The sequence below is a fragment of the Haplochromis burtoni genome, unplaced genomic scaffold, assembly GCF_018398535.1.
Source record: "Haplochromis burtoni strain Fernald_Lab_line unplaced genomic scaffold, NCSU_Asbu1 Contig_26, whole genome shotgun sequence".
NCBI classification, from domain to species: domain Eukaryota; kingdom Metazoa; phylum Chordata; class Actinopteri; order Cichliformes; family Cichlidae; genus Haplochromis; species Haplochromis burtoni.
Window position 1 is genome coordinate 954,906 of NW_024582387.1, and position 18,950 is coordinate 973,855.

Consider the following 18,950-nt stretch of genomic DNA (forward strand, 5'->3'; position numbering starts at 1 on the left):
CGGAATGACATGCAGCGAATAGTGCGGGGGCAGTTGAATATAGGAGTGCTGCACTAAGGATTTTAGAGTTAAATTTATGGAGCACATGCTCTACCAGGTGAAATCCAGAAGCACCCCAAACCTCAAGTTTAATACCAGCATAATCACAGATCATCAGGTGGAATTCTAGTATAAAAATGGTTTGACAACACGTACTACCAGAGATGCCTCATCACACAACTGAAGACAGACATGTTGTTATCTAACAGCTAAAATTATCTGCGTGATACATGTAAGATTCGAGGTGGTAATTAGTCATATCCAGGAGGGGGTGTGTGAGGAAAAACTCATCATGCTCTTAGCGGTTAAGAGAAAGGAGAGCCAAAGCTCTTCATACAAAATTCAGCTATGTTTGAGTTGGTGTATTCAGGTGTAAACAGTTATCGTGGAACTTAAACATCACATTAAATCTTCCTAAATAGTTTAAAAGATTAATTCAAGGCTTAGATTCAGCGTGCATGTTTCTGTGCGTCCATACCCTCGCTCTCGGTCAGATCCGGGATCTTCCTCAGCGTGTCTCGTACAGCAGGGATCACCTGGTCGTACATGTGCAGCAGCGGCCTGCAGCTCTCAGAGAAGCTGCCATGATGCAGAAGCAACCAATGCAACAGCAGCACACACTCTCTGAGCAGAGATGCCGCTGAGTTGTGCCACCATGGCAAAGAGGAGCTACAGCATGGCTGCAGAGGTGAGGCAAACCCTGGAACAAGAAGCAATGCAAAGAAACCGTGTTTTTAGAGACAGACTGTCAGAATTATTATAGTTTTGTATTTATTATTGGGTTTGTATTGTTATTGTCATTTTGATTTTCAGTTGATTCAGTTTAGTTTTAGTTCATTTAAAGAGTGTATTTTCTTATTTCAGTTTTATTTTTATTGTTTGAAATGTTTAGTTTTAGTTTTTTATTAGTTTCAGTGTTTGTCTTAGTCTTTTTTATTATTATGGTAAGTAGATCAGAGGCAAGATTTCAAAATAAATGCAAGTATTACGATAAAAACCTTTCCAAAGCAAGTTGACTCAGATTCTTATAGACATCCAGAACTTCATCCATCAATGGCTCATCAGCCAAGTTGTAACAACATTTGATCAAAAACTAAGGATAATTCCGTTATATTTTTATTTTATTTATTTTTCCAAGTTCCAAACCTGCTATCCTTAGTTTTAAAAATTTCCAAGGTCTAGTTTACTTCTGTTAATTAATTTAGTTAATTATTAAGTTAATTATTTTATAATAGTTTTTAACTATAGTAACCTTTCAGACCATTGTGTTACTGACATTTCATGCTTTCAACCTGAAATATGACCAACCTGTTGGGTCCGTTTGCTCCTGAGAACCACGCAGATCTAACCACTGACGATGGAAAACAATCACTGCTGTCTGAACCAGCTGTGAAGGAATCAAACACAAATGCATAAAGATGCAACACTCGTCACTCTTCACAGGGACACAACATTGTTTCACACAGTTACCTCAGTATAACACTGACAGCTGCTCCGCTGGTTGGTAGCCCAGCTCTCTGATCTCTGAGTCATCAGTCTGCTCAACAAACGAACCACCTGACACACACAAAAAACCCCACTGATTATTAACGCAGACATATCGTAAATTCTCAAATAAAAGCAGTTCATGTGTTCACAATAACAGCATTCCCAGAACGATTAAGCAGTGTATTAAATGCATTGCTTAAAGTTAACAACTAGAAGAGGGAAAAGATTGTTTAAATCAATGCAATTGATAATTAATAATATTAATTAAATCAAACATTAATAAAATCAACGAAGCACTTTGGGAGAAATGTATTGTGCAAATGTAAAGTGCAAAAGAAAGAAACAAGATGCAAAGAGGATAAACAGTCATAGAAAACAAAGAGGATGAGCACATTGGTGGGTTTTTTTTTTTAAATAAATGCATCCTTAGGATTTAAACACTAAATTTCAAATAAACCATGAAATAATTAGTGACCGATATTTTTTCATATACATTTTGATGGCCTTTTTTAAGATTAAGAAGTATGACTCAGGGTGTATTTTAAACTTCAGGGCTTCGCGTGGCCTGTATATTCTCATCCTCCCATTCTAACTTCATCTGGCCTGATCATCATTTCAGCTGCCAACAACTACAGACATCTTACAGTTTGTTCTTAGCTGAAGGAAGCAACTGAATATCTAAAATATTTTCCACATTTCTCTGAACAGGAGACTCACATTTGTTACATTTTCTAGGACTGTTATAAAAAAGTAAAGAAAACATGTGAAGGTTAAGATCCTTAACACTACGGAGCCCCCCAGGGGACATGGGAGAAAAAAAAATTGGGGAGGAAAAAAAAAAAATTAGGGAGGAAAAAAAAAATTAAGACGGACTTTTGCGAGATCTCGCAAAAGTATTGCGAGATCTCGCAATAAGTATTGCGAGCGCTCGCAAAAGTATTGCGAGATCTCGCAAAACTCCAACAATGGCGGCAGCTACTTAGTTGTAATATTACTCTTTCTGGGTCACAAAATACACTTTTAAGATATTTTGAGGCGTGAATGTAGTTGTGTAAACGTCAGATACCTGCTCGGTTTACAAGACATCACATATTTGCAAAAGAGCTCCGAGGTTTTTGGAGATCTGACACCCACTAGCTCGAAGCTAACGGGAGGTCGAGACCTACTACAGCCGGGAGGAACACCGCTTTCCCGGCACATCGTGCCTCGACCTCCCGGTCGGCTTCGAGCTGGCGGCCTCCGAAGAATGCGGCTAAAACTTTTGCGAGATCTCGCAATACTTTTGCGAGCGCTCGCAATACTTATTGCGAGATCTCGCAATACTTTTGCGAGCGCTCGCAATACTTTTGCGAGATCTCGCAATACTTTTGCGAGATCTCGCAATACTTTTGCGAGCGCTCGCAATACTTTTGCGAGATCTCGCAATACTTTTGCGAGCGCTCGCAATACTTTTGCGAGATCTCGCAAAAGTCCGTCTTATTTTTCCTAATTTTTTTTTTTTTCCTCCCTAATTTTTTTTTCTCCCATGTCCCCTGGGGGGCTCCGTATAACACAACTACTTGTGTAACTTTTCATAACATTAGCATTCTTAGACAAGATCCTATCTAAACATGTGGATCAAAGCATGGCTACCACTTATAGTTTAAATATATATATGTCTGATTCAGAGAGTTTAGATTACAAAGCCACAGAGTTGTTGGAGGGAGATAGAGGAGCCCAGACTAACACAAAAAGGATTTTTCTTCTTCCCAGTTTGGATATTCAGAGCACACACAAATCCTGGCTTCAAATGCAGGTGACACACATTAAACAGAATACTGTACAAGTCAGTACACCTTTACAGTGTGTGTGCACTACCTGAAGGTCTAGCTGAATCCAGTTTGTGTGCGCTGTGTGGTTGTCTGGTCTTGTCCTGATGAACTGAAACAACTTCAAGAAAACACAGGGATCTAAAAGAAAAAGAATAAAAACTGCAATTGATTTATTCTGCTTCACACAGAAACTTCAATAACTTTGTGATTTTTTGAGCTGAAATAAAGATACATAAAAGCATAACAGCACACAATAAAATGTCATCATCAGAAACATAAGAGGTGGAAACATGGCACTGAAATCTATGGAAGGATTCAATTAGATATAAATAAATAGTTCTGAGACTTGCTTCTTGTAGGACTTTGGTCGAGCATATAAATGATATTAAACTTCAGACAAGGTAAAGTGCTGCAGAGGGGGCAGCCTCACCATGCTGAGAGCATAGCTTCTTCGCCAGTGCTTCATGGTCAGACATCGATGTGAGGATGGACACACACTGTGAAACTGTCTGGAACCGGCTGTCCACTGACACACACGTACACAACACCGGCATCACACACTCTAACCTGTGAGAGGGAGGAATGATGCACACATGACTAACAGAGATTCATACATTTCTAGGTTTACACATATTGAGGCCTATATAAAAATCTTGAACATGGTTACGCACATCTAAAATTGAAGAAATTCATCATAAGCATCTTTCACATAAAATGAATAAACTATAGAAAACAAACACAAACTAGAAATTGCAGCTCTGAATCTCTTTTTGATTAAACTATAATTTTGGACTCTTGGACCCCTGTTGGTTTGGATGTTTCACAGACAGGATTTTTGAAGTTAATATCACAATGAAAAACTGATATTACCAGTAAAATTCACATTGTTGAAACTGTCAGGAGTCATGTTGTTAAGAAATGCATTTAATGATTTATGCTGAATAATTATCATCATTACTTTCCAGCACCTTCATCCAGGTCTTGAATGAGTTGTTGTGATTTCAGACTTGGTATGAAATGATAAAAGGAAAATGAAATTCCTGACACCATCTGGAGTTTTCCAGTTTAAAAGCTGGCCCCTGTGCAGAATAACTGTGGGATGAGTGTCACCATTTTCCAGAAACGTCTACAACTGATGGTAATGAAGTTTATATTTACATTTCATCACATTTCTACTTTTAGTAAGATGACCACATTGACCATGAATCACCGCAGGTAGTTTACACTAAGATGTTACGCAAGTACTGTGAGTTAGAGGAAATTCAAACAACCCTATCACTCATCACTCCTCTGCCTGCAGCAGTATTCCACGCAACTGCAGCTGTATCATATTCATGTGTATGTATAATCCTGCAGACTTTGCACAATATATAGAAGCATTATCAAGCATTAAAATGGAGTTTCTGGTCACTTTCTCTCTTCTTTGCAGTACTGACAAACTTGAGAAACATAAACATAGTTTTTTCTTTGTTTCTTTTTCTCTTTATGTTTTCTTCAAAATCATGAAGAAGTCCTCTAAAAGACAAAAGCAACCATCATGGGATCTGCGCATGTCTATACCAAGTAAGTAACAGGCGAAGTTTCACTTCCACATTACTTTTTAATATTATATTATTTAATGAATTGCTTACATTCTTATTCACAAAGTCTTTTGGTTTCCATATTGCTAAACTATACTAAACAAATGTGTTGCCACAGAATAAGATCTCTTAACCATCAGATTTCAATTAAAAATTTTGTGTACCTGTCAACATGTTTGTCTGGCGTTCTCTCAATTAAGACACACAGAGTCTTCATGGCATTGAGGGAAATCGCCTCAATCTGTGGGCTGCTTCCACCGGGCCACGGATCACACAACCGCAGCAGTGACTGTAACAAAGTGTTCTGAGAGCAGAGGTCCACTCCATCCGCCTAAAACAAGAGCGAAGATGAAATTACATCATATAAATCTTATTCTCTGTTCTGGTCAAGACAATGAGGGAAAGTTAATAATGTTTAATATAGCACAACAAAGTGAATAGTAATTCCCTCAGTACCTTACGGTCGATGGCTCTGCTCTGACTCTCCTTTGACAACACAGCCTCCACCACCTGAGGACCACGTAAAATGTCATTACTGCACAACTGAACAGCATTACAATTCATTTGGATAACACTTTACTGATAAAGGTGTGCTATGTTTTTTTTAAAGTCTGAAAAATATTGCAGCAGTCGTCTGAAACTTTATTATTTTTCTGGTATTGTTCTGTTATGCACATAATGTCACAGTAATGCATATAGTTCATGCTCATATTAAACAAGGACAAAGTTTCAAATTAAAATGTCAGCGTATGTAGATGTAACCCATGTGACCCCAAAGTTCAGGCTTCAGACAGCTCTAAATACTCAGGTTCTGGAGCTTTTTTCGACTCTTTTTTTCTCATATTGTTGGATTCATGTAAAATAATACAGATGTTTTCTTTATATTATTGTAGGGTATTTACCTTACAATATAAAGTGCCTCGAGGCAACTGTTGTTGCGATTTGGCGCTATATAAATAAAACTGAACTGATTTGAGTATGATGTCAATAAGGCCAATAACAAGATCACTAATTATCCATGCCATTGCCAAAGGGCAAAAGGCAGGGTACCTAATGGTAACTAATTAATAAGCTGTTAATTAGTGAGTGCTAAACTCAGATTAATTTTTCAACCAAAAAAATATCCAATGAAGCCAAGGCTGTTTTAGACTAATAAAGAGTATTTAGAAATCTGAATCATGCAACGCTACTATTGTGAAAAACAATATGGAACTCCCGACATTCACCATGCAGTTTGCAATTTGTATATTTGAGCCACCATTACACATTGTTACTATACTGTTGTTCTTGTGTCATCACCTCATCACTGTGGACAAGCAGGAGACAAAGGAGCCTCAGAGCAGCTAGGCCAATGTCCTCCACTTTAAACCCACATAAACGAGCCTCCTCCAGTCTTCGCAGCCCAGCAGAAGCTGCAGCAGTGCGGCCTGCTGGAAGTGTATTGGCAGCTGAAGAGTCTAAACCACTGCTGCTAGCGGAGGAGGAGCGGAGCGAGTCCAGAGACTGGCATAGCTGAGACAGGTGAAGGTCCAACAGAGAGAGGAGGAGGACACCTCCAGGACACGACCTATTTACATACACAATTTTTTTTTTATTTTTTTAGATTTTTCTATCCAAATCGTTTAACCTACAACCAGTGGGTTATTTTCCATGAAGATATTTTTCTCGTTCTGACTTAAACCATTCATCCTTAAAAAATGAATCTGCCCTGTATTCGCCTTTCTCAATAGCCATCTAATGACTGTCTATCAGCAAGGCAGTAGCTGTCATGCTGTTTTCACTCCTTTAGCTGCCGTTGTTTTTAAAGAGTTTGTCTCCATAATTCTGTGTTAAAGAGGAGAGTACATGCAGGAAGAACAAAGCCAGAAAGTAATCAGGTTTAATGATAAAATTTTCTTTCCAGTCATCTGTTTCAGACTGGAAAGTTAGGAAAATTTATTACACTTCTCCATCCAGCCATCCTCTTCCACTTATCTTTATGAGGGGGGCTGGAGTCTATCCCAGCTGTCACAGGGCGAGTGGTGGGGTACACCCTGATCAGATCACCTGTCTATCGCAGGGCTAACACATAGAGACAGACAACCATTCACACTCACATTTACACCTATGGGCAATTTAGAATCACCAATTAACCCAACCACACTAAGTGCAAGTCTTCAGACTGTGGCAGGAAGCCGGAGTACCCAGGGAGAAACCACGCAAACACGGGGAAAACATGCAAACTCCACTTCTGTGAAAATGATTTTTTTTTTAATTATTATACTGGTGCTTTAAAACCAATTATAAAAACAACATAACACTCAATATAAATATATGGCCCTTGTAGCAATGCCCACAAAGTTTCTCACCAATGACAAAATAAGTTAACATAACCACCAGGACTAAAATGCTAAATATTTAGCTGGCCTACAACTCTATGTAGCTTTTATTGCTTTTAAAAAATTGTTAGTAGTTAATAAAAATGTATTTTTACACCGAGAAGTTAAAAGGTTAGCAATGTAAATGGACAATTACACTGCAGAAGTGATATGCCTCAACTCACTGACTTTGGAAGCTACCATTTACTGATTCTGCATTTTATATAGATTCCATAAAATATTTTAAAGCAATAACGAATAAAAGTATCAGGTATTTCACCACATATCTTGAAAAAAAACCTATCAAATTTGATTTAAAACAAATGAAACACTCTTTTGATGTGCTCAAAAAATATCAAAGTAATCTATATACAGAGATCCTTCAGAGCCAAGGACAGAATTCATGTACGATATGGGGAGAATTTTCAGCATATTACATTAGACCATTTAATCTGCTTTTACACTGTTTATCCACAAGAGGACTCTGCTGTCTATAGATCAGAAAGTGTATGCTGTTCTTCTGCACTTTGCAAAGAGAGACTTTTTATTGTTTCAACTGAACGCCATCAGGGTCAGTCATCCTACCTGTTTTTGCTGCTGGCTGCAGATGCCGGTTGGCTCTGACTCAGCATGTTGAGTCCAGTTACAGCCAGACTCTGGACAGGATTAAGAGCAGCTCTGGGAGCTCCAGCTCCACTGACACCAGCTGCAGCATCAGAGTTGAGCAGAAAACCTGCTGACAGCCGACTGAACACATAAACAACACACAACATCAGCACATCAGTTAGTCTTACAACTTAATTTAGGTTTGAGAAGTATGACTAGTGATACAATCAATGCTACGGCTGTTTTTGAAACACTATTAGAGTAAAGTCAATGCTATAAAGTTTTGTATATTGTATGAAAAAGTTCTGTTTTTGAGGACTTGGCAACAGCATGTGATGACTGATTATCCAAATTTGAAGTCTGGTAGCTTGTTGAAGTCAGTTTCAACAAACAACAATATCAACAACAAAAGAAACCCACAATATGTTTGTTCCTAAAGTTGGATAAATTAATTTATTGATATACTTCATTTAAGCTGTTATTACATAAAATTTATTCTATCATCACAAATGTTAAACCTTTCTTTCTACGGTACTTTGCCAGTAACTATTACAGCACTGCTTTATACATATTACACTACATGTTACTGCTCAGGCTGTCAAGATTAAAGTGCAAGGTGTTTACCTGGATGTCAGGTGAATGTCAGTCAGACTCATACTCAGCAAATGAGAGAGCCCGAGGCTGCTGGGAGAAAGAGGCTGCTGCAGCAATAGCCCCAGCAGGATGCCACCTGGTTGGAGGATGACACAGAATAACAGACACAGATTTTAATCAGATTAATACTCACTCATGTGATTGTTGGGGTTTTCTCTTATCTTTGTATTATTGTAAGGTAAAGCACCTTGAGGCAACCCTTGTTGTGATTTGGCGCAATATAGATAAAAGAAAATATAACTGAACATATACCAATAAACGTTTACATCGGTTCCTTTACAGATTCTGATAGTTGACGGCAGCTGATAACAGTCTGCATATGTGGTGGAACATTTATTGAAGCTGTGTGCTGTTACTGTTTCTGACCCATTCCGTGTATATTCTGATGACCCTACATCAAGTGAGCATCAGAAAACAAATAGCTGGCAGAATGCTGCATAGATGGTGGTGAACCTCACAGAAATGAAGGAACCGTTAGGAGGGTACAGAAATTTATACCTTCCACAGTACAAGAAAAATCGCATGGTAATGAGGTCCCAGATGCAGAGTCACTTTTGTGTATTATGTCACGCTTTATGAAATAAAACAACCTACATGTAACCTATTTCTGATACATACATGAGCTGGATCACAATCAGGCAGACATTGTGTAGCCTGACTGTAGCATAAGGGTGTACAGGCTATTTTCTGACAGACTGTGTGTGGGAAACAGAACTAGCTACAAACAACTCAACTGTGTAAGGTCAGGAAGGTTTAGTATTTCTTTCAGCTGTTCAGTAAAATCTCTAAAAATCCTAAAATTTCCTGGTAGCTTTAAAATATGAAATCTTTCAGGAACCCTTTGAAGGCACACTGCAGGGGGACTGACCTCTGTGCTGCAGATGAGACGGTCTGACAGACAGGAAGGGGTCTGGTCGAGACACATCACTAGATTTGCTGCTGGATGCTCCTCTCTCTGCTGCAACATATACATAGATATAGACAGGCAGAGTTTAACCACGAGCAGATAATTTTTGTCTTTGTAAATATATTGCTCCTACTACTGCCCCTATATTTTTCATGACATCAGCGTTGTCATACAACCCACCATCTCTCCGTGCCTTCACTGGTGTCACTCTGGATGATACCTGGGCTCCAAACATCTCCTTTGTGATGAAACCATTTCCTATTGGAGAGGATGAGCTGCTGCTTCCATGATTCAGGATTTTAGGACTGTGGGGAGAAAGAAAAAAAAACAAAAAACAAAAAAAACAACAGTAATAATTGTGACGTCTAACTCTTCTGGCTGTATTAGAACTTGACTGAAGAGTGGAATTGACTCAGTTATCTGGACTCTACATGATAAAATGTGGCATTAAAACATTCAAAGCTATTATCTATCACGTTTTCCAGTTTTCCTGTCATATACAGTATACATTCTTACAACGGCAGCTTTCCGTTTTTTGTAGTCAAAGTTGTAAATAATGAAGTCTGAGTATGTATAAGTAATCCCTATGAGTTAAAAGCTGAGGATGACATTCCTGGTTCAGCAAGGCTTAAATCTGTTCTAGGAAGCACCCTGGACTCAGTGCAGGTGGTGGGAGACAGAACGACTCTGGCCAAAATAACATCTCTGATGGACAGAGTCTCCCACCCCATGCATGTAAATGTTGCTGAACTGTAGAGCTCCTTCAGTGACAGACTGCTGAATCCTAGATGCGTGAAGGAGTGTTTCCGCAGGTCCTTTCTCCCTGCAGCTGTCAGACTGTACAACCAAAACTGCTCCCAACAAACATAGATGTTTACATCAGCGCTGTAATTTGCACTAATCAACAGAACTACTACTGTTACAACTTGCACATTACATACACACTATGTGTGTGTGTGTATGTGTGTGTGTGTGTGTGTTTCTGTTCTGTCCTGTTCTGTTTGTATATGCGCTTTTATTCTGCTGATGTTACAACCAGATTTCCCCTTGTGGGACAAGTAAAGGATTATTCTAAGGCATATTTATTCATGTTAAACTCTCCCTTTAAAGTAAAATAGTAAAAGCAGAAAGCTGACAGCAATAAATAGAATTTTGCAAAATGTTTACAAAAATAAAACAGTAAAAGATTAAAAATGTTAAGACAATCTAAACCCCTAATTAACAAAGTATTTGATTATCAGCTCTGCTGATAATGTTGAGGATGGCTGACCTGTTCCTAGGCAGCGGAGAGGCTGTTTTGTTTTTGTCTGAAGTGTGCAGTTTGGTCTTCATCTCATTGATCTCTGCTTCTTTAAACTGCAGTTCAGACTGCAGAGACTGAACCTGTGCACAGAAAACATGCCAGTGTCACATTATTCCAAAGGATCATAACCACCATATGCTCTATGCTTATGTGTTTTTAGTGCCTCACCTTCCTGTTAAGCTCCTTTTCCCTTTCACTATACTCTTTCTGTCTCTGAGTGTCCAGTAGGGTCTGATTCTGTCTCTGAGCCTCCTTCTCCTGTTGAGCTGCTTTTAGAGAGTCCCTCAAGACCCGGATCTCCCCGCTCTTCAACACAATCTCCTCTTCCACCTCCTTCAGCTAATAACATACACAAAACACAATAACTTATCTAAATAAACAAAAAAACGCAGAAATCCTGCTTTGTAAGACATTTGCTACTGATGAAAATAGATACATACATCTAACGTTCTAGTACAGATATCCAAATTTGAACCAAGGCTTTATTGTATACTTCCATGTTATGGAGAGAAACTAGAAATGGCATAGAGTCTCAGGTTTGTTAAGGAGTATAGACATTATAAAGTTAAAATACTATAATAATTTTCACAAAATATTAAAGCTACGTGAGAGGAAAAAAATGAAGGAAGGAAAATTTGCAGCCTCCACTTTCTTAAAAAAGAAATCAGGACCTTTTGGATGTTGTACTTTTGGACAGTCTCCATTTTAAAAGAGCCTCACCTTCCTCTTCAGCTCTGCATGCTGAGCCTCCAGGAGACCGTAGGAGTCCTCTCTGTCTGACCCAAACTGCTGTTGCCTGTTACCTGAACAGCAACAGCAACAGCTTTATCAATGTGTTCAGTACAAAAATCGACTGTATTAATACTTTGATAATGATTTTTGCATTTGCATGTTAAAGGACTTTACAAAAACATTTCAAATACAAACGATTAGCTACACACAAATTTTTTCAAAGGTCTTTTTCAAAATGTAAGGAAACACATGAGAAGATATTTTGTTTTCTTATCCTCCTGTTTACAAGCAAAGATCGATGATTTTACTCAATTTGAGCTCTTGATTGGATTAATTAGCAGGTCCATATCAAATGTTTTATTTACAACTTTTAGCCATTCATCTGTTTTTGATGGTTCTCCTGACTCCTTCACAAACATCACATTTTGTCATCTATTGTTATATCATCTTGTCTATCTATACACACGACTGTACTTGTGAATCCTGTCTCTGAAAGGACAAAACACCATAAACTGTGCCCACGTTTCAAATGCCCACTGGGTTTTGGTTACATAGAGGAGCAGATTCTGTGCCAGATGAAGGTCCAAAACACTTTTCTTAACGTGATAAAGAAAAAATAACAGGAACAGATGAGATGGAATTCACACCTTTTCAATTCTGGACTGGGAAGATAAAATTGCATGTGGTTTATCGTGTTAAATAACTGTTGTTAAAAAGAATACTACCCTCACAGGAACTGTGTAGACATAAGCATAATTCTTTTTTGAACACTGACAGTGATTTATTCAGTCTCCATCTCGTATATTAAATTAGTTTTTATGATATTTCAAGAAATACTACAACAGGTTAGGGTTTTTTTTTTTTTTAGAAGGAAGACACTGAAAAGGTACTTTAATGTGCTGCTTGCATGAATATCAAAAAATAATTGAATTTGCTTCAGCTATTCCTAAAGGCAGCTCCCTGAGTTTTAGATAAAAGAATGAAATATGACATTTAACACATGTAGGACGGTTATTACACTGGTTTCCACGTAATTTTAGAACAGATTTTAAAATCTGAATGCTTGCTCTTAAAGATCCTGCAAATCTTCATCTTCATGAACTATGAACCAGCTCCACCACTTGGGTTATTTTCCAGGTGTCTTCTACTACTACTACTGAAGACATAACCTTTATGCTACTGCAATAACCTACAAAATCCTAATAATGGTGTGCCACCATTATCAGTATGTGTTTAGCAGTGCCTTTCAGAAATCCAGGTACTTATCAATTAATTTCATTTTGCTTATTGCTCTACTTTTACTTTGGGAGTTTTATCAGATTTCCAAGGCTACCATGATTTATATTTATTATTTCTACTTGTTTTAAAGGCTTAACTTATTATTTTTTTCATCTAATGCTTTTTTTATTGCCTTGTTGTTGAGTGCAATTTGTAAAGATTTTATTTATTCACCTGCTCAAGCCCATCTATGAACTAACCAAAATTGTATCAAATTACATTTTCCATATAGTTTTGTGGCTGCAAAACTGTAATATGGACTTTTTTATGCAGCTCATTTTGCTTCTACAATGAAAGTGCTACATTTTTTTTTTTCAGAGAGCTACATAAATAGTTTTTCTTGCTTGCAATTTTCATTTAAATCAATAGTAGACTAGAAAGACAGAAATCAATCTATTCAATGATTAATGCACACGATGAAAAGGAATTAAGCATACTGGAATGTAATTGCCAGTTGAATTAACATTCCACAGCATATTTAAATGTTTAATAATTTTTCTTCTCCTCTTTGCTGCTTCCTTTAGAGTTTACCCTAACAGATAACTTGCTTCCATCTCAAACCATCCTTAGCATCCTCCTCTTTTACACCAGCCCTCTGCCCATCCTCCTTCACTATATCCACAAAACTTCTCTGTGGTCTCTCTCATTTCCCCTGCCTGGAAGACCCATCTTCAACATCCTTTGTCCAATATATCCACACTTCCTCCTCTGCACACATCCAAACCTTGTTAACCTTGCCTCTCTAACTTTGTCTCCAAACAACTCCACCTGAGCTGCACCTCTGATTTACTCATTTCCAACCTTGTCTATTTTTGTCACTCCCAATGAAAACCTCAACATCTTCCACTGACACCTCTAGCATCTCCTGTCTATTTATCAGTTTCCAAACCCTGCCATCTTGTAAACCTTCTATTTCACTCCCGTTCTGATCCTTCTGTTACAAATCACATCTGAAACTCATGTCCGCTCACTCCACCTTTCCTGCACTCTCTACTTCACCTCTCTTGTGCACCTTCATTGTTTTGAATGACTGACACGAGTTATTTAAAATCACCCACCTTCACCTTTCCACCTGTCTTCCTTTAATTTACACACATAATGCTCTGGTGTTTAATTAAGGGCATATTTTTACATAAATAATGTTAATAATAGTGTAGATTAAAAAAATACAAAATAAATACTCACCCAATGGTTCTCTACTTGGTATCCCCGCATTCTCTCTGTGGCTACTGTTTAAAGAAAATGCATTTTCTCTGCTATGATTAGATGTGGTTTTGTTCACAGGTTTGTTCTGCCCAAAGGAGGATGGCCAGGATGACCCGCGGGCTGGCTGAGTCGTTTTGGATCCTGTCCCTGGCTCTACACCTTCCGAAGCCGACGTGATGGCTTGCGAGGCGATATCATCGATTTCATCTAAAACTTCCTGGGTGAATTCTTCATCATCTCCAAAAGGGTCATCAAAAGCCACTGCTGTCACTACATCCTTGTTCAGGCCACGGAGACGCTTTGTTGGGGGACAGTTCATGCTGCATGGGGGGAACATATCATTAGCATTTGTGAGTAATTCGCATGCATGCATATTCACAAACACTAAGACTAGGCGACTGTGTGGGTCTCTTAGGAATAACTAGTATAACTGAAGATAACTATTTTAATTAAACCCGTACTTTGCGATTAAAACTGATTCGTTTAATCGTTTCAAGACTAGCCCTGAAATAACTTAGTTAGGTACAGCATCAGCTAATAACTTATTAAGCAAAGTCACGTTCAGGAATTGAAAAAAAACTCAGGCTAATGTGACTGAAGCAAAAAGAAAAAAAACCCCAAAACGCATGTTTCTTATTTTAGCTTAACTACATGCATGAACACGTACAAGTTTCTTCTGACTTTATTGCGTTACCTTGCCTCTGGCTTCTCTGGCTGTCGCTGCTGCCAGCTAAGCTAGCAAAAACTAGTCGTGATTTCCAATGGGAGTTAGCCTGCTAGGCTACAAAACCTCATTCAGTCAAAACAATATTTGGATTTATTGATTAAAAAGACATAGAGAGTGTCTTAAATAGAACTCCTTTACACGGCGCCCATGAATTAAACTGTGAAATGCTGTATAATATGGTACAACAGCACATAAACAACACCAAACTAAAGTTGACAAGACAGAAGTGTGTCGTTCATCCCGCTCCGGTGTGCCTGATAACGTGACCAATCATAGTACTGCTTTCGCTGTTCGGCCAATCATTGACACCGAATTCCTAAACTGGGTCTTTTACAGGTACCCGTTTGAGACAAACTATACTAAACGCGCAAATTGGTATCCTTAAAGGAGTAGCTACGCATAATAGTTACTGATCTTGTTAAGGGTGAACTCATGACTGAAGCTTTCCTTAGAACACTGTTTGGAAATAAGGGAAATACCTTTATTATATAGCCCAGAATGTTTTTTCTTCGCCCACGTGTGTGTGTGTGTGTGTGTGTGTGTGTGTGTGTGTGTGTGTGTGTGTGTGTGTGCGCGCGCGTCTGAATTGGGGCAGGGGCAGAGACTATTTGGGCTATTTCTTACGTGTAGTACCTTCTTGAAGTGTCTGGTGGTTGCATGGCAACCACATAGTGATTAAAAAAATCCGTTATCCTGTGTCCAATATCACTGCCTTATTCACCCTTCTCTACATAACATTAAACCAATATTCTTCATCCCCAGTGGAAATTAACATGGGTGTAGTAAGAAAATGAAATTTAATTCATTAAAATGTGCCCTTGTAACACCCACCACGTTGGCGTGTATAATCTGACATCAGCTGCCAGTTTTGTATCCACATCCTATGAATCCCTACATGTACGCTCTCTTCATATAGAAGCTTCTTGTGGCTTCTCAGCAACAGCAAGTGTGCTTTCCATTTTTAGACACAGACAGGTTTGCGTGTCGCAGCTGAGGCTCTACTGTGTGTGCGTGTATGTCTAATACTGACACATGCTCACTCTACCGCTGCCTCTCTTTCTTTTTCCGCCTCCGTACTTCAGTGCAGAAATGGCAGAGCTCAACGACAGGCATCCAGATGCACCCTTCAGCCTTATGAGCAGCAGCACCATGACACGCACACACACGCGCGCGCGCACACACGCGCAATCATCACCAACATCTGCACTAGCACAGTGATGCCAGTAACACCAGCATTCAGCACCACTGCAGGTCTCATCTGCACAGATTATTCTCTTCACGTTTTAAAAAGACAATTGAGTAAATTAAGAAAGCAACATAAATACACTCTCTCATATTTGGCAGGGAAGCTGGTTACCATAACAACCAAACAGTCAAAGCTCAGAGTGAATCAGATGAAATGAAGCCCACATACAGTACATGTACATGTGACTGCAGAGCAGAAGAGTAACCCTGTGTGTTTTCTTTCCTCTTTTACAACATCCTCTCAAAATCCAGGTGTTTGTTCTGCTCACCTTATGGTGGTGTGTATATACATTCCTTGCGATGCACCCACCACATCTAAGGTATGAGTACCATCTTCCAAGAGTGAGACAATGCAATGCATTTAATTAAGCATTAAGTAAGGTAAACCCACCTTATTCACTGTCATGCCTGTCAGGTTTTCTGTTCTGCACTGCACACGTGCGATTCACTGTTTGCTTTGTGACATTCAGACGTGGGTGACATTTAAAGAAAGAGCTGAAGGTGCGTGTAAAATTGGGCACTTTGATGAAATGGGAGGTAGAGAACATATAAGGAGAGACCAACAGTGCATGTTTTCGTTCTCACTCATTCTGCATCACTAATGGATTTTACAACTTTGCCACTTAAGACATAATTGATGACGATCCTCATGAGTGTGAGGGACACACTGTTGACTTCTCACAGATTCAGCTGCATCATTGAACTTTATTATAGCACACACTTTGAGTGACATGACAGTCAATTTGGGTTCTGTTTTATTCCTTCTTGTCACTTTCTGCATACAATGTGCTTTGCTAAATATTAATTTGTCCGTATGCAACTGTATGACTAGTTCCTTTAGGGTGTTCTCACCAGTTTCACGGTTTGTTAAAATTATTTTATTTTCATTGTGCATCAGAGATGAAGCCTGAGATAATAAACTAATACTCTGTAGAAAGGAGAACAACATATAAGCAACATATTATTCTGATATTTATTTTTAATTAAGATTTTTAAGGTGTGTACATTTACTGTAAGAAAGCTGCTCCTGTGATTGCAGTAAAAGTGACTGAACACTGACATGTTAAGTTGCTATCAGATTAAAGGGGTTCATGTGTGAAAGGCACTATTACACAAAATACAGTAAACATAGAGAAAATCAATTTCTCAGTTGTCACTGTGTAACCATGTTTTAATAATTTGTGTTAAAGCAAGAGCTGAAAAGGGTTTTCTAATGGCTGCTGAGATCATATTAAGGTAAAAGACAGATGTCTGAGGTGCATGGATCATTAGGTGGTGAGGTTGCTGACTTCTAAAAAAGTCAGCAACCTCACCACCTAATGATCCAGTTAGATGACAGAAAAAAAAAGCACCGGACTGTTTCTGTGCTGCAATGCAGAGATAGCTTGTTCCAGTATGATCATACAGTAATGGCACCATAATAAATTAATTTCTCAATATTTTGGATGGCATACTAATATTTACAGTTCATGTTTAAGCAAAGATGCATGCCTAAAAGCAAAGCAACAGTGCACTGTACTCTTGTTTTATATCTTTTAAAGTCAACTCACCACATTTTTTTATAAAGAGCGTTTTCAGATATATTCAATTTGTGAATGTAAATTCTTTCTGTGGTCTTTAAATTCAGATGGTTATAGATCTGTTGAATATTTTGTTCATTGATCTTTACAAGAAACAGAAGTACACAAACAAAGAAGTCCTGCCACTAATTATTGCTTCAATGTTAATTATGATCAACCTACATATAATAATTGGCCATGTACCACAGGCCTTCAACCTTCAGAATCCAAAACATTGCAGCAAGAGTACTGACAGGGACTAGAAATAAAGAGCATATTTCTCCTATATTGACTTCTCTTCAATGGCTCCCTGTGAAATCCAGGATCAAATTCAAAATCCTGCTCCTCACGTATAAGGTCTTGAATAATCAGGCCCCATCTTATCTTAATGACCTTATGGTACCGCATCAGAGCACTTCGCTCTCAGATTTCAGGCTTACTTATGGTTCCCAGAGTATTTAAAAGTAGAATGGGAGGCAGAGCCTTCAGCTTTCAGGCCCCTCTTCTGTGGAACCAGCTTCCAGTTTGGATTCAGGAGACAGACACCCTCGCTTTTTTTAAGATTAGGCTTAAAACTTTCGTTTTTCCAGATAAAGCATAAAGCCTATAGTTAGTTACACTGCAATAGGTTTATGCTACTAGGGTATTCCAATGATGCACGAACTGGTCACGGCAGATGGCCGCCCCTCCCTGAGTCTGGTTCTGCTGGAGGTGTCTTCCTGTTAAAAGGGAGTTTTTCCTTCCCACTGTCACCAAAGTGGTTGCTCATATGAGGTCATATCATTGCTGTTGTTTCTCTGTTTTCTTTGTATTATCATAGGGCACCTTAAAATATGGAGCGCCTTGAGGCAACTGTTGTCATCATTTGGTGTTTTATAAATAAAATTGATTAAATTGAATGAATAAAGTTTGTTTCATGTGTCACATTCAACGTACATTGCTCGTAATTTAACAGTCACCACAATTTGTATCCGCAATGGAATTTTGTTGGACTAACCATTAAATATCAACTAAGATTTGAAAAACCACCATAGGGCAAAAGCCAAGATACACCCCGGACGGATCGCCAGCCTGTTGCAGGGCTAACACACAGAGACCATTCACACTCACCAACGAATTTAACCACACTGACTAGATATCTTTTAGGTGTGGAAGGAAGCCTGAGTACCTGCAGAAAACCCAAAAAGACGCAGGGAGAACATACAAACTCCACACAGACTGGCCTTGAGTAGATTAGACCCCAGGAGTGCCTTGCTGTGAGGCAACGGTGTTAAGCTAACCACCACACCAATGTGCTGCCTACACACTGATTTTCGCTTGTAGAAATATGCTTGGATTGAACAGATAAATTGTAGCAAATAATAGCAGGGCAATGCAAAACAAGAAGGCTGAGGCAAAGGACTTAACAAAAAAGGGCTAGAACTTTTTGTCAGTTTTGTTTTAGAAAATATCTTCCTC

At 38.7% G+C, this 18,950-nt stretch overlaps 1 protein-coding gene across 5 annotated transcripts in view; it reads right to left on the minus strand.

The window, feature by feature from the left end:
* The window catches only part of LOC102310601 (ATR interacting protein), an 18,306-nt gene extending 2,315 nt beyond the window's left edge, over nt 1-15,991 (minus strand). Inside the window, exons 1-17 of one of the 5 annotated variants that reach the window (XM_005917826.3) lie at nt 15,719-15,991; nt 13,941-14,281; nt 11,466-11,548; nt 10,914-11,084; nt 10,713-10,825; nt 9,623-9,747; nt 9,404-9,493; nt 8,506-8,611; nt 7,861-8,022; nt 6,218-6,485; nt 5,375-5,428; nt 5,083-5,249; nt 3,769-3,905; nt 3,385-3,476; nt 1,510-1,596; nt 1,348-1,426; nt 518-739 (exon numbers count right to left, since the gene is read on the minus strand). In XM_005917826.3, coding sequence (XP_005917888.1) covers nt 518-739; nt 1,348-1,426; nt 1,510-1,596; nt 3,385-3,476; nt 3,769-3,905; nt 5,083-5,249; nt 5,375-5,428; nt 6,218-6,485; nt 7,861-8,022; nt 8,506-8,611; nt 9,404-9,493; nt 9,623-9,747; nt 10,713-10,825; nt 10,914-11,084; nt 11,466-11,548; nt 13,941-14,280 — 2,296 coding nt within the window. In that variant the 5' untranslated portion in view covers nt 14,281; nt 15,719-15,991. Of the gene's footprint in view, nt 1-517; nt 740-1,347; nt 1,427-1,509; nt 1,597-3,384; nt 3,477-3,768; nt 3,906-5,082; nt 5,250-5,374; nt 5,429-6,217; nt 6,486-7,860; nt 8,023-8,505; nt 8,612-9,403; nt 9,494-9,622; nt 9,748-10,712; nt 10,826-10,913; nt 11,085-11,465; nt 11,549-13,940; nt 14,282-14,628; nt 14,969-15,519; nt 15,666-15,718 lie in introns of those variants that run through there. The other 4 variants (XM_005917828.3, XM_005917829.3, XM_005917825.3 and 1 more) reach the window with 4 other exon arrangements.
* Between the last annotated feature and the right edge of the window lie 2,959 nt (nt 15,992-18,950).